Source organism: Arachis hypogaea, chromosome 19, assembly GCF_003086295.3.
Source record: "Arachis hypogaea cultivar Tifrunner chromosome 19, arahy.Tifrunner.gnm2.J5K5, whole genome shotgun sequence".
Lineage (NCBI taxonomy): Eukaryota > Viridiplantae > Streptophyta > Magnoliopsida > Fabales > Fabaceae > Arachis > Arachis hypogaea.
In genome coordinates, this window is record NC_092054.1 from 5319644 (window position 1) to 5332346 (window position 12703).

Below are 12703 nucleotides of genomic sequence, written 5' to 3' on the forward strand. Positions count from 1 at the left end.
TCTAACATTGGTCTACCCTCTTACCTTTGTACGAAACCGGAGTGTGTTATAATGTTTGTGTAACATTTTTTTTTGGTACAGAGCCCTAATGGTGGTCAGGGAGAAAACCTACCTGAAGATCCCAAGACCCAACATGATGGACTACTGCTCCTCGCAGTGAAGCTGCTCGAGGTACGTGACCCGTTTTTTTTTTCGTTCAAGAAATTTTAGTCCAACTATGTTCGAAGACATATTTATGAAATGTGCCTGGGTTTGGAACAAAGGCACCACCTTTCTTAACATATATTTGACATGCCCTATTTCAATGAACATGTGGTGATCCATTTATCGTCCAAAATAATTTTAATGTCTATTGTTTGACCCGAGCAACAAAAATATCCCACGTGACCATGTCATACCAACACCACATTTGACCCATTCTAACATGGTGGTTAGGTCGAAAATGGTATTCAAATGCGATGTTGTTTGATGTTTGTGTTTTTTGCTTTCTTGACTGAGTACACAGAAGATCGATGCGCGGACAGTTGCTTTGGAGGGTCGCATGTCGGCGCTGGAGCGACCAACGTACCAGACGGGGAAGTCCGTTACTGAGATCCATTCACTACTAACCACCCAAGGGGCGAGTCCAACTTCAGCAACCGCTAAACCATCCACAGATAAGACCACAATGGCAACTGATCGTTACCCGGAGATTGAACCCAACCTAATAGGGCAAAGACAAAGTTTAACAGCTGTTACTAAGGATATTGGATCACCAGCAGAACAAGTGAAAAGCCTGGAGAAAGGAAAGTGGTTGGCCATGACATCTGTTACTCCGTCGCTAGACATAATCGTGCCAAACTCTCCTGGTTTTGACGACGACGTCATCATAGACGAGGCACTTTTAACTCCTCGCCCTATTAAGGGCGTTGACAGGTCAGGAAAGCCAAAGCGACCACTTGCGCAGTACTGGTGCTCTGGTGTGCCTAAAAGGACCACCCACTCTGCGACCATTACACTCGACTCAGTTGACGGAGTCTGTGAAAAAGTTAGTTACACACTTGCTAGCATACCTAACTGCCTTTCTTTGTCTTATAAACAAACCACTAAAAAAACAAACGGGGGCTGTGCAGATTTACAGGGACCTACCGAGCATGTCTAAGCTTGAGTGCACAACAAAAGTATGTGAGATGTTCTCTCCCACAGAAACATGCGGCATTCCACTAAAAATTCCAAAACTGGAGCCAATCGATTCTAACCATATCGTTGGGGAAGAACAGACTGACTGTAGGAAGCCCGCAACGACTCAGCAGAATATCCAGGCGAATGTTAATGTCTCTGCTGTAGGGGTTGGGAGTGCATTCAAACCGTATGGAATGATGAACGTAATGGAGTCTCCCGTTCTACTAATTCCACTGGCAAGAATCCCCACCGTTGAATGCTCAGTATACTACTAATAACGCATTTAATTTATTAGAACATCGTATGCTGTGGCTAACTAACATTATATTGCCTCTTCTTAAGGGATTCCAAATGGTTTTTAGGCCAACCGTTCACATGGACCTGACACTTGACGAATGCAAGATGGCCGCTTACATTTTTGGAAAAAATGATCAATATTTGTAGGGATAATCTGTGGTTATTAGAATCTTTATAATGTACCTAATATATTTTTTGTAGATAACGTTGTAATGGAACTGAATGTTGTTCCCCAAATTCCAGGGAAATGCTGTTCAAGTTCTCAACATTGGAAGTTCCTAGAGCAGGATTCCATTCGTTATCGCCGGTTTATATGCCCAATGTTGACGTGAGTACAACCCGACGGTGCCGAAAATATTAGAAAGATGAGATAGATAAGAAGACTGACACAGTTGTTTTTCCTTTGTGCACAGATTATGAACATAATCCTCATGAGCGCCTCCATGCGAGCCTGCTGCGTTCTGCCACCTCGTGTTTGGTACACACCTTCGCTGTTTGCCGATGACGTCATAGCAATGAGGCCATTCGAGGTCATTAGGAGAAAATACATGAACAGATGGATGCCGGCAACTAGTCGTCTCGAACACGTTGTTAACGTAACCTTTAACTCCAATTTTTACCATTTTTCATTCAACTTATAGCCTAGCATTAATATTTGCTGTGTTGACAGGTTTTGGTCCCGGTGTGCAAAAAAACATACACCTGGTACCTGATGGTCGTGGACGTTAAGCATGGGAGGGTCTACTGCCTAGATGTGACAAGAGCTCCAGAGTACAAGGAGCGGAGGGAACGCAACATGCGAACCATTGTTAGTCTAATAGAATTTGCACAACATTCTACCTCACTGCAAATTTTCCATAACTTTTACAGACGTGAATGCGGTTATCATTCCGTGCCATCTTACCCCCCTCTGCTTTTCTTGAATGCAGCTACTGTTGCTCGCCCAGTTTTTCATGCTGGAATCTAACATGCTGAGCTTTTCCCATGTTAGTGCTGATCCGACCACTTGGGGACCAATTAAGTATCCCGATGGAGTCCCAAGCTACCAGGAATGGTAATGATTTCTTTTATAACCTCTCATCTCTACATGGCCAACGTAATTCGTGATTGAAATGACATGTTCCGAATTTGCAGCGATGATTCATGTCTGTGGATTTTGAACTGGATCCAAACAGAAGGCAAATTCAAAGTTTCAAACCTTCCCTGGCAGGTTCGTCCTCCATTATGTTAGCATGTTGTGTCTCTACGAAGGAGTACATGCATTTTGACCCTATGTTTTCCTTACAAGCAGATGGACCCGTTGAAATTAAGGATGAAAACTGCAACAAAGATTGTCCTTTTGGACTGTAACGAGGTGAAGGAAACAGTGGCCTCCAAGGCAGATGCAGCGTGGAGGAAGGTTATTCGCATGAAGGACTGAAAAACTTTCGAAATCTGGTCGAAACACGAATGACTACTGCATTTTGTTATAGATTAACGTTTGATTACAAGCAGGAAACTGTGATCTAAGTAGAAATCGTATTAGTTGTTTGGCTAACTTCTATTTCGTACTGTGTGGTACATGTATGTCTGGTTCTATATGTGTTTGATGGCTACTTTTGAGTGTGGATACTAGTGGTCCTGTCGACAGACTAGAGCACAACATCCACACCCCCCGAGGTACACCTACTGGTATTGAATGGGGATCTATGGCCAAAACATATTTGTACGTAGGTTATGGCAATTTCATTGCCCTTGATGTTATATATGGCTGCTGCCTGCTTTTGCTAGGAAAACTATGTGAACCGTATGGAGTTTATTAATGAATGAAGTTATGGCTATTTTAGAAGTAATAGCAGAACCTGTGTCATTTTGCATTTGTTACATGGTAGTCGAACAAGAAAAGGTTTAACGATGATATCTAATTGTTGCTATATCCAATCTGAAGCAATATTACGGTATAGTATGAAATGATAATCATAAAAATAGTTTTGGAATAAATTTTAGATCTAATTAAAAATACACAACACTCGTTCATCCATACGACTATTGATTATATGAATAACATTTAGGAAACAATAAATGTTGGTTCACTATTAATAATCATAGCTTAATCTGTTTAGAGTAATACTACCGTAAATGCAAGCTGTGGTAGATTAAAGCTTTTTTATTCTTCTAAAGTTTTAATATTCTTAAATTTCAATTTCATTGCTTTGAAACTGTAACCTATTATGATATTTAACAATAACAATCAGCTCTTCTAGGCTAAAGCTTCTTTATTTTTGAATGTTATAGATAAAAAATTTCAGATTATATATGTTTGCAAAAACAAAAAATAGGCCATATTAGAATATCTGCATTTAATGAATTGTTCACATGATTTTTTTTTTTTAACTATTAGGGTATGAATGCATATAGTTAAAATACTGAATCTGGATCGGTGTACTCGTGGACCAATGAAACACCGATCATTGGGTAACTGGACAAACCCCATCTGAAACGGTTTACCGGTTATGACGTTGAATATATAAATATTAATAAACCCAAATGGGTGAAAGGGCAAACCTTCATGCACGATTTATGTCACTTTTGGGGCCATATGGGAACACATCACGGTTTACATTACCTAAATCAATACCTTCATGCATGAATTCTCAACGCAGAACGTCAAAATCATGGGTAATACAGCACATAAAATACAACTAATCCGCATAATCCCGTCCATTATGGAATTTATTATAAGAAACCACAACTGACCTAGTGTTCATATGAATAAACGTCAGTACGAGCAGAGTCTAACATTGTAGCCACCGAATAACATAGAAATTAGATTTACCAGTTTATTATTAACAACATCCTTATATGCAAACATAGGAAATCAGATAATATTCAGTTTCAGGCTAACATGTCGTCCTTAACATCGTAGTTGGAATAACAGCCCACAACTAAGTCGACCGTCGTCACGGGTCTGCAAGCGAAAATTGTTCCCATAAGTCGCATCCAGCTTGACATGCATTTTCAGGCGGACAATTATCTGGGACAACGACGGGTGCCTATTGCATATTAACAAGCATGTCAAACCACATGGCTGTTAAGACACTAATTAGGCAATGATAAGGGAACGCCTTGCAGCATGAACATTGTAGTGGCTAAATCATACTTATGCACACAATGATTAGCATGAACGATTTGTAAACACGCTGCCTTAATAAAAGCCCAGTAGTATCTTGTGAGTTTAATCTTATTAAAACGAGGACTGCCGCTATACCATCGTCGGGCATTGTATATACTGGCAAAACAGGTAACATGTTAACACACAGTTCAATGGGAATAAAAAAATTTACACATAGAGAATGGCCTGCGTGCATTAATCACTAACTGTATTTTATTTACGCACACACTAATTTTCTAAAATTTTTAGAAAACATATGTGCAGGAACATAATAATGAAATAACTACTGCTGCTCCAAAAACACCGTTTAGTTGAGTTCAGAGATTTAAATGGCATTAATATTAAACCGTTCCATAGAGTTAGTTTTATTGGTAACGTCGTATACTAAATAGACCATGCAGGAATAAGTTAGGTGGTAACCTTCGTTCGCTTGCGTTTATTTCTGCCAGCAAGTGATTCTTTGTTCCTCGTTGAAGGTTGCGCGCCTCCGATGGGGCATCTAGTCCTCCGGTGCCCGAGCTTCCCGCATGTGCTGCACTTTCTTTTCGTTTTCGGCGCAGAACCGCCTGCTTGACTCATCCGAGCCGTGCCTTTTGTCCTGACACGAATGGGGTCCTTCACCCCGCAGTCATTTGCTGTTGTCATATTATCCGTTAATGGTCTTAAGCCGTACTTTATTTCAAGGAACAGAGCATCGCTCATAAGCTTGTTTGAGTAAACCTTGAAGTCTTCATCGCTCATGCAAGCAACGCGCCCTAAACGCTTGCACAGCTGGGAGAAAGCACCCAATCGTGTCCTATAGGTCACACTTGGTTCAACAATGTGTTGCTCACCACATTGGTTATGTATCTCCAATTTGGCTGCCTTAGACCACCTACGCAGCACCAGGCTTTCAGGGATTTCCACCAAGTCTAGCCTTACACAAACGGAAAGGATATGCACACAAGGAATGCCAAACGACTCCATGCGCATGCAGCTGCAAGTAAATCTGTTCGAGATATGGTCCCTATAAACCTTCCAATTCATCTCAGGCCTCCGATACTTCTGAAGAGTATATGCATGAGGGTTGTCACTATCATCAAATTCACATATTCTAACACGAACACACCGTTTCAGGCTATCCCGGTATCTGAGAAACATTTCGCGGGTGAACATAGTCCATCCAGACTTTTCCAGCTCAACGAACTCCGTTTGTAGCACAGGTGTTCCGTACCATGAACGAAAGTCTAGCTCATCCTCGGTGTCACGCAGAAAATCCACACACCTTTGAAAATTTCTGACAAATTCTAACACCCCGTACCTGCTCTCAACAAACCTCCCTAGTTTGGCGTGTAGTGACTCGCACCTAGAGGTTGTCCGTATTCCAGCAAAAAATCTACCACGAATGTATGCGGTTGCCCAAGCGTGCTTTTTGGTGTACAAGTCCTTAACCCACTCAACCTCCCTGACACCGCACTCATTGACCATTGACTCCCAATACGCTTCGAACTCTTCGATTTCCATATCTGCCAGCATGCAGTGTCTAAACATTTGTGTGAATCTCGGGTCGCTTATGTTTGCAGTCGAGTTCCTCAGCAGATGCCAGGCACACAACCGATGATGTGCGTCAGGAAAAACGGTGCGGATTGCTATACGCATGGCCGGGTCGCCATCCGTGATGACTGATTGCGGTGCCTTACCTTGCATGCATTCCAGAAACTGGCGAAGAACCCAAATATATGACTCCTGCGATTCGCATGACACCATTGCTGTTCCGAATACGCATGTCTGGTTGTGGTGGTTTACTCCGGAAAATACTACAACAGGTAGGTTGTACTTGTTGCGGCCATAGGTAGCGTCGAATGCTAGCACATCGCCGAATATCGCATAATCTTCCTGACAACGACCATCGCTCCAAAACAAGTTGCATAGGTGTTGCCCTGATCCCAACTTGTAGCGCCAAAACATTTTCCCATCCATGCGTGCCAGACCTTCCAAGTACCTAACAGCTGCACTTACGTCTCCGCCTTGCAGACCTCTCTGTTTCCGTATCTCATTATACATATCTTGCTTTGTGAATGTTACCAGGTTAAAACCCCCTAGTTGTGCTGCGAAGGACTCATAAATCTTAGGTATGCTAATCCCAATCTCTCTCATGCTTGTTAGCTGAGCAACTTCTACCTCAGATATCTTCCTGTGTGACCGCAGATAATCAACAAGCTTCCCATACGCAAGTTCGTGGTTATGCTCCTCGACAAAACGCGACACATACCACCTCCCACTACCTTCTTTCCTCTTTATCCTCATCTCCGCCAAACATCCACATCGGGTTACAGCCTTATGCTCCCTTTTGCGATCAACCTTTTCCAACCATTTCTTCTCTCGAAATCCTTGCCTATTACAAACAAACGTGTACCGCACTATCTCTCCGGCAGTGTTTCTAACCGTCTTGCCTCGCCTTGATGCAAAGCCCTTTAGTCGGCTGTAATTGTTATAGAAGCCGCTAGCCTCCTGAGGTGAAGAGAACTCCATTTCAAGAACATCTTCAGCTCGCAACCCATCCAAACCCAAAAAAACGGGCAACATTGAAGCCCCCCTACCTTCTCAATCGGATGACTCAGCATCTTCCTCCACTCTGGTATCATACATTGTGTCCTGAAATAAGAAGACAAACATTATGCTACCAGCTGCCATTATGTGGAATGCATTCTGTTTAAATATTGCATATCCATGCATATTAACACTAAATAACATCAAAGCCTTGCATTTTAAATTAGTCTCAATGTATATTTTGCAGATGCAATCTTATACGCATCAGACTCGTCACATCATAGTCACCACATAGAATATAACTTCTCACAGCATAACCCTCACCCCTGCTAAGAGTAAAACCAACTCCATGAACAATACCACCCAGCTGGTGTAACAGACCGTTCCCATCCAATTCGAATCCACTCACACACTATACAGATTGGCACGTATACCCGTCGTACCTGTGGATTCGACACACCAGCATTGCCCTCCATTCAGTTGTCCACAAGAGGCTCATTCCACATACACGCATCCTTGCAAAACTTGCTACTTGATGCCATTATTATCTGAAAGCCAAACATGTCAAACTATAACAAACAATAAACTAGGGATTGCACAAACTTCTTTGCCACAGTTACTATAATCAACTTGCCCGAATCAAAACTGACTCAGCCTATCAATGAAAAATTATGACACTTACATACATCAAAAACCCTTACTTTACCACCACATCTACTATCCAACATGCTTCCAACATCCTCACAGCCTCCACTTCCCTACTACATACACAAACTTCCAAAAACACCACATGCATTACAACTACGACACAAAGAAGCAAACACGTTCACCGTTAACTCCTAACATTACTAACAATACAGGTAGGTACAAAGCAATTTGTAAAAAAATAAATGCCGACGGCTTTTTCTTAAAAAAACAGAGTACAATAACGCATTCTTTGGAGCACCAAATTCAAGGGTTTGTAACCGGATTAAGCAACAAAATCAATTACCTCAACTTTTTTCAGACGACAATTTTTGCTCAATCATCTCATTAGATCAAGAATGGGGTTAAAACAACATTAACACATCACACAAATTTTCAACAACCTCATACGATATCTTTTCATAATTATCAAGAACAACAACAACATCAAATTAGGGTAGTAAAAACTCCATTATTTCAGAGACAGGTTAAACTTTCAGCAACAATGTCACAATGGAAAAATTAAATTGGAAACAAAACGGAAAATGGCAGAATGAGTTCCACGCATCGACGGACTTACACAGGGCGATCGGACCCACGCGTCGACGAACAAAATTGCGCGATCTCCACCGCCTTTAATTAACACGACCCGCGATCTATGGTGAGAACTCGTGCAATCGGGCGGGTGAGATAAACAACGCCTCCGCTGCGATAGCCATTTACTTACATTCCAATCTCCGCCGTTATCACCGATCCACAAGTCGAAGGCCACCGTCACTTTAACTACATACACAAACAACACAAACGATGACGGATGAAGACGACCTCGAAGCCTCCATGGGTGAGACCACACTATCAGATTAGGGCATATGGGGTTTTCCAAAACGACAGCGTATTACAGCCCAAGCACTCTACCTCTTACGCCAGCTTGCTGAGGGGCTACTCGGCTTCACTTTTCCTTTGAGCTGAGCACTCCTCCTGTCGTCATTTTTGCCTTTCTTCAGGGACATTAACGTAATTTCACAAACCGCTACAGGACAAACTAAAAAAACGTTACCGGCCGTACATGGATCATCAGAGATCCAGAAAAGTGGTCTGGACCACTTGAAAACTTTCCTATAATTTATAGACTTTAATGTAATATTTGAAAATTTACCGGTTAGATGGTCATTCTGATAGTTTTATAGTTTTCAATTTTCATAGAGGTGTGATGATGACCACTTGAAATATAATATGGATAATTTTAAAATATGTTATTCTAATATCAAACATCTACTTAAAGTAAGCTCACACTTGATTAGGTGTGGACACAGCCTTATTCTTAAAAGTAGCTTTAGGATTGTTTCTTAAATTTGAACTCATGACTCTGTCACAGGCTCACAGCATACTAGCTAGAGAAGAAAGGGGGAAAGTGTAATATCAATATCTATATGATAAAGGCAAAACATAATTCATAAAATACAACATTAGAAGCCAATGCAGGTTTTTAGCAAGCATTCCCCCCAAGTATACATTTGTGCTTTTGTCCCATTAGACGAATTGGATGCCAATATAAACCAGAAAGTACATATCAAAATTTTTCTAATGAGAGAACTTATTTGTTTACTTAGATCTTTGACATTTTCATATTTCATTTCAATTCATCACCAGAAGCTTCTTCCAGCAGGTCAAGGAACCCTTTTGGAGCATCCTTTTCAACTGCCGGCAACTTGGGTTGAAACCCATAACTTGATGCTGCCTCAAACTTAGTCCATAGTTCCTTCTTCAAAGTATTTTCACCAGGACGTTTACCTGTTCGGAAAGTGCTTTGAGGTTCGCGCCACATCGGAGTGTTCTCAATACGTGATAGGCCGTGACCAACCTCATCTTTCAATTTGCTTATTTGATGGCTAAGAACCAAGTCAGATATCTGAATAGATGACTCATTATCAGCATTCTCCATGTCCATTGATTTCTCATCAAGTGGCTCCAGCAAAACACAGGATTTCGGGGGTGAGGTAAGCCAGCATGGTGATGCTTCTATTATTTTCTTTCCAATTCCTGACTTAGGAATCTTCTGTGTTTCTTTGAGCTCTGTAGATTTTAATGCCAAACCCTGTAAAGCATCATTACCACTACTAGGAGACTCAGAATCCTCTGAATCACTGTAATGAATCCCGATAGGAAATGGAGTGGACTTGCGAGACTTTATGTCACCAAGATGATGGATTTCAGATATAGGTTCAAGCAAGACGCAAGATTTTGGAGGTGACATTTTAAAACGGGGAGTCATCATAACAAGTATGGAGCTATCCCTTTTGGGCTCTTGATTATTTGCTTCTTCATTTGCAAGAGAAGGGGCAGGCTTAGCTGGAGTTGACTTCACTACAACACTGTCCAGCAAATCATTCATATTTCTAGAGACGGCTAAAAAGGTTGATGTCCCAACATCATTGGTGGAAGCCAATTTATTGAACTCCGATTTTGATGGTTCCCGGAATTTAGATGATAATTTCTTTGATATCGGAAGGGGTGTGAGCATGAACATTTGTCTACCTCTTTGAATAGTACAGTTGGCATGCCATGAAACAAGGGGAGAAGGAGAGATCAGAGAGTCCATTGTGGGCTCTTCGAGACTGTCACTGACATTGCTCTCATCGCTATCATCGGAAGAAACTGAATTACCCTTCAAAGCTTGATGCGGTTTACTTTTGAGCTCTACAGAGGGCGAAGAAAGCACATTTTCAAACCTGATCACCCAAGGCTGCATTTGGAAACAACAAACCCCTAGCATTCAGTTTTGAAATATGAACAGAAACAAGAGTATAAAGTGCAACAGAAGATAGAGCTTTGACCTTCAAAGATGAATGCATATCAGACAAGAAATCGGAGAAAGACTTGATTTCTTTTCTCCCCTCATTGCTTAAATTCTTGACTTTGAATGCTTGAACAACAAGCTCATCAACCTGCCAATCCAAATTCAACCCATTGATTCATGTGTTGTTCTACTGTAACCAAGCATAAAATGCCAAATTGTAATTAAATAAACAAATCACTTGGATAGATGAACTGTGTTCCTATCAAATTGAGCAGGACAAAATAAAAATCAGCTTTGAAACTCCTCGGAAAGTTAGTATACTCAATCATACGGTTCCATACGTTTTGTGAATAGCAAAAGTTAACATCGAAAAGAGCATTTAGACTATAACTAAACTCAATTTTTTTGTGTAACGAACTGAATTTTTCCCCTTCATCCCTAGGGCTCAAACTCAAAAGTCAAAACCACTAAAAAGGGAACAATCTTGCCTATGATTCATTCGAACAAGCCAATGTCGGCATATTACAACAATTAACAGATTCAAATCAAACTAATTAAGAGGGATTAAGTAAACTCTACCATTTCCTAAAGCTACTAAGCAAAAAGCATAGAATGTTACAGCACAAAGCGAAAGGAGTTGTGAAATGAATTGAATTAGGGGAAATGGTAGGTACCTGATGGAGAAGTGAAGAGAGATTGGACTGAACCAGAAGCAAGTGATCGAGAGCGTTGTCCTGTTCATCTTTCAACGATTCACCGCCATTCGCATTCTCGGATTCCATCTTCTTATTCTTCTTCTTCATCTTCATCTTCATAGTAGTTGTTGGTGGTGGTGCAGTGCGATTATGATTGTTCGATAAATCAGTGAGAGGGTTCCTGGACTTCATCATTGTCTTCTTCGTTCTCTCTTTTTTGAATTTTCACCAACGGCCAACGCGGCTTTCAATTCATGAAACTCATTCCCCCTTTTTACTATTTTGCCCTTCACTCCATTTCGTCATCTGTTATCAATTGTCTTTTTTTGTTATCTACTATTTTGCCCTTAAATATTTTGTAATTGATCTATAGATTTTTAAGACAAAAATAAAGGCAAATTTTGCAATGTACTTTATGAAGCATTTGAACAAATTTTGCGAGCGCTATCTTTGGTTATGCAAAAAGGACAAGACAAAACACAAAGGTAATAAATTAAGATAAATTATAAAAGTTTAATTTATTTTTATTTTTTTATTAAAAAATTTTGAGAAAAAAATATAATAATAAAAAATATAATTATAAAAAATTAACAAAAATAATGATAAAAAATAAAAAATAAATTGTGTCTCTGTATCTTTTCTATTAAGATGGACACAAAATACATTATTTTAATATCTCTGGAATTAGGGGCAGAGCTAGAAATTTTTTTGGTAGGGGCCAACATAAAAAATATAAGTTAAGAAGAAAAAAAATTTAAAAATTAAAAGAGAACTAAATTAAAAAATTAGAGACTTATACATACAACTTATTAATTTGGGAGGGCATTGCCCCCTTCCTTATAGTGTGGCTCCGCCACTGCTCTGGATACAATATCTGTTCATGTCTTATCTGTCAAATATAATTTTATAGCTCTGTATTTGTGTTTGAGTATCCCGTATCTGTAACCAATGCAACCTATAAACAAGTCATTAACAAAATAGAAACCATGTGTAATGTAATTTTTATAGATTAATTTGATACTTTCTTTGTTAAGACCTTTAAGTTTCAAGTTCTTTACAAATTATTTTCATGAATTTACTTTATACTTTATTTTCTTTAAAGACTTATATATTTGTTGCAGTTTTTTAAAGAACTTACTTTTTTTTATTGCTTGTTGGGTTACCAAAATGGTACGTATTCACATGTGTTGTTTTATATATTTTGTGTATATAAAAAATATTATGTATATATAAGAAATTAGTTATCAAATCAATTTTTATATATTTATATATAGATACATATATTATTTTATATATTTTTAACGTATATTTTATACAAATAATTAATTTTTTCTATACCCAAATGTTTGTTTATTTTTTTTTTTATATGGATTTTGAAGTATTTTAGAC

The 12703-nt window shown here is 39.6% G+C and overlaps 3 protein-coding genes across 3 annotated transcripts; 1 reads left to right on the forward strand and 2 right to left on the reverse strand.

The window, feature by feature from the left end:
* The first annotated feature begins 1675 nt into the window (after nucleotides 1-1675).
* On the forward strand, nucleotides 1676-3290 carry LOC112777317 (uncharacterized). The gene is made up of 6 exons (XM_025821663.3): nucleotides 1676-1786; nucleotides 1872-2045; nucleotides 2129-2266; nucleotides 2388-2512; nucleotides 2593-2668; nucleotides 2750-3290. The coding sequence occupies exons 1-6, from the start codon at nucleotides 1706-1708 to the stop codon at nucleotides 2876-2878; spliced, it is 723 nt and encodes a 240-aa protein (XP_025677448.1). The 5' UTR covers nucleotides 1676-1705; the 3' UTR covers nucleotides 2879-3290.
* A 1727-nt stretch (nucleotides 3291-5017) lies between these two features.
* LOC112777732 (protein FAR1-RELATED SEQUENCE 5-like) lies at nucleotides 5018-7174 on the reverse strand. Its single transcript, XM_025822123.1, has one exon. The coding sequence runs from the start codon at nucleotides 7172-7174 to the stop codon at nucleotides 5018-5020; it is 2157 nt and encodes a 718-aa protein (XP_025677908.1).
* A 2055-nt stretch (nucleotides 7175-9229) lies between these two features.
* LOC112779611 (uncharacterized) lies at nucleotides 9230-11613 on the reverse strand. Its single transcript, XM_025823940.3, has 3 exons — nucleotides 11294-11613; nucleotides 10657-10767; nucleotides 9230-10565 (listed from the first exon to the last, which is right to left on the reverse strand). The coding sequence occupies exons 1-3, from the start codon at nucleotides 11507-11509 to the stop codon at nucleotides 9453-9455; spliced, it is 1440 nt and encodes a 479-aa protein (XP_025679725.1). The 5' UTR covers nucleotides 11510-11613; the 3' UTR covers nucleotides 9230-9452.
* Between the last annotated feature and the right edge of the window lie 1090 nt (nucleotides 11614-12703).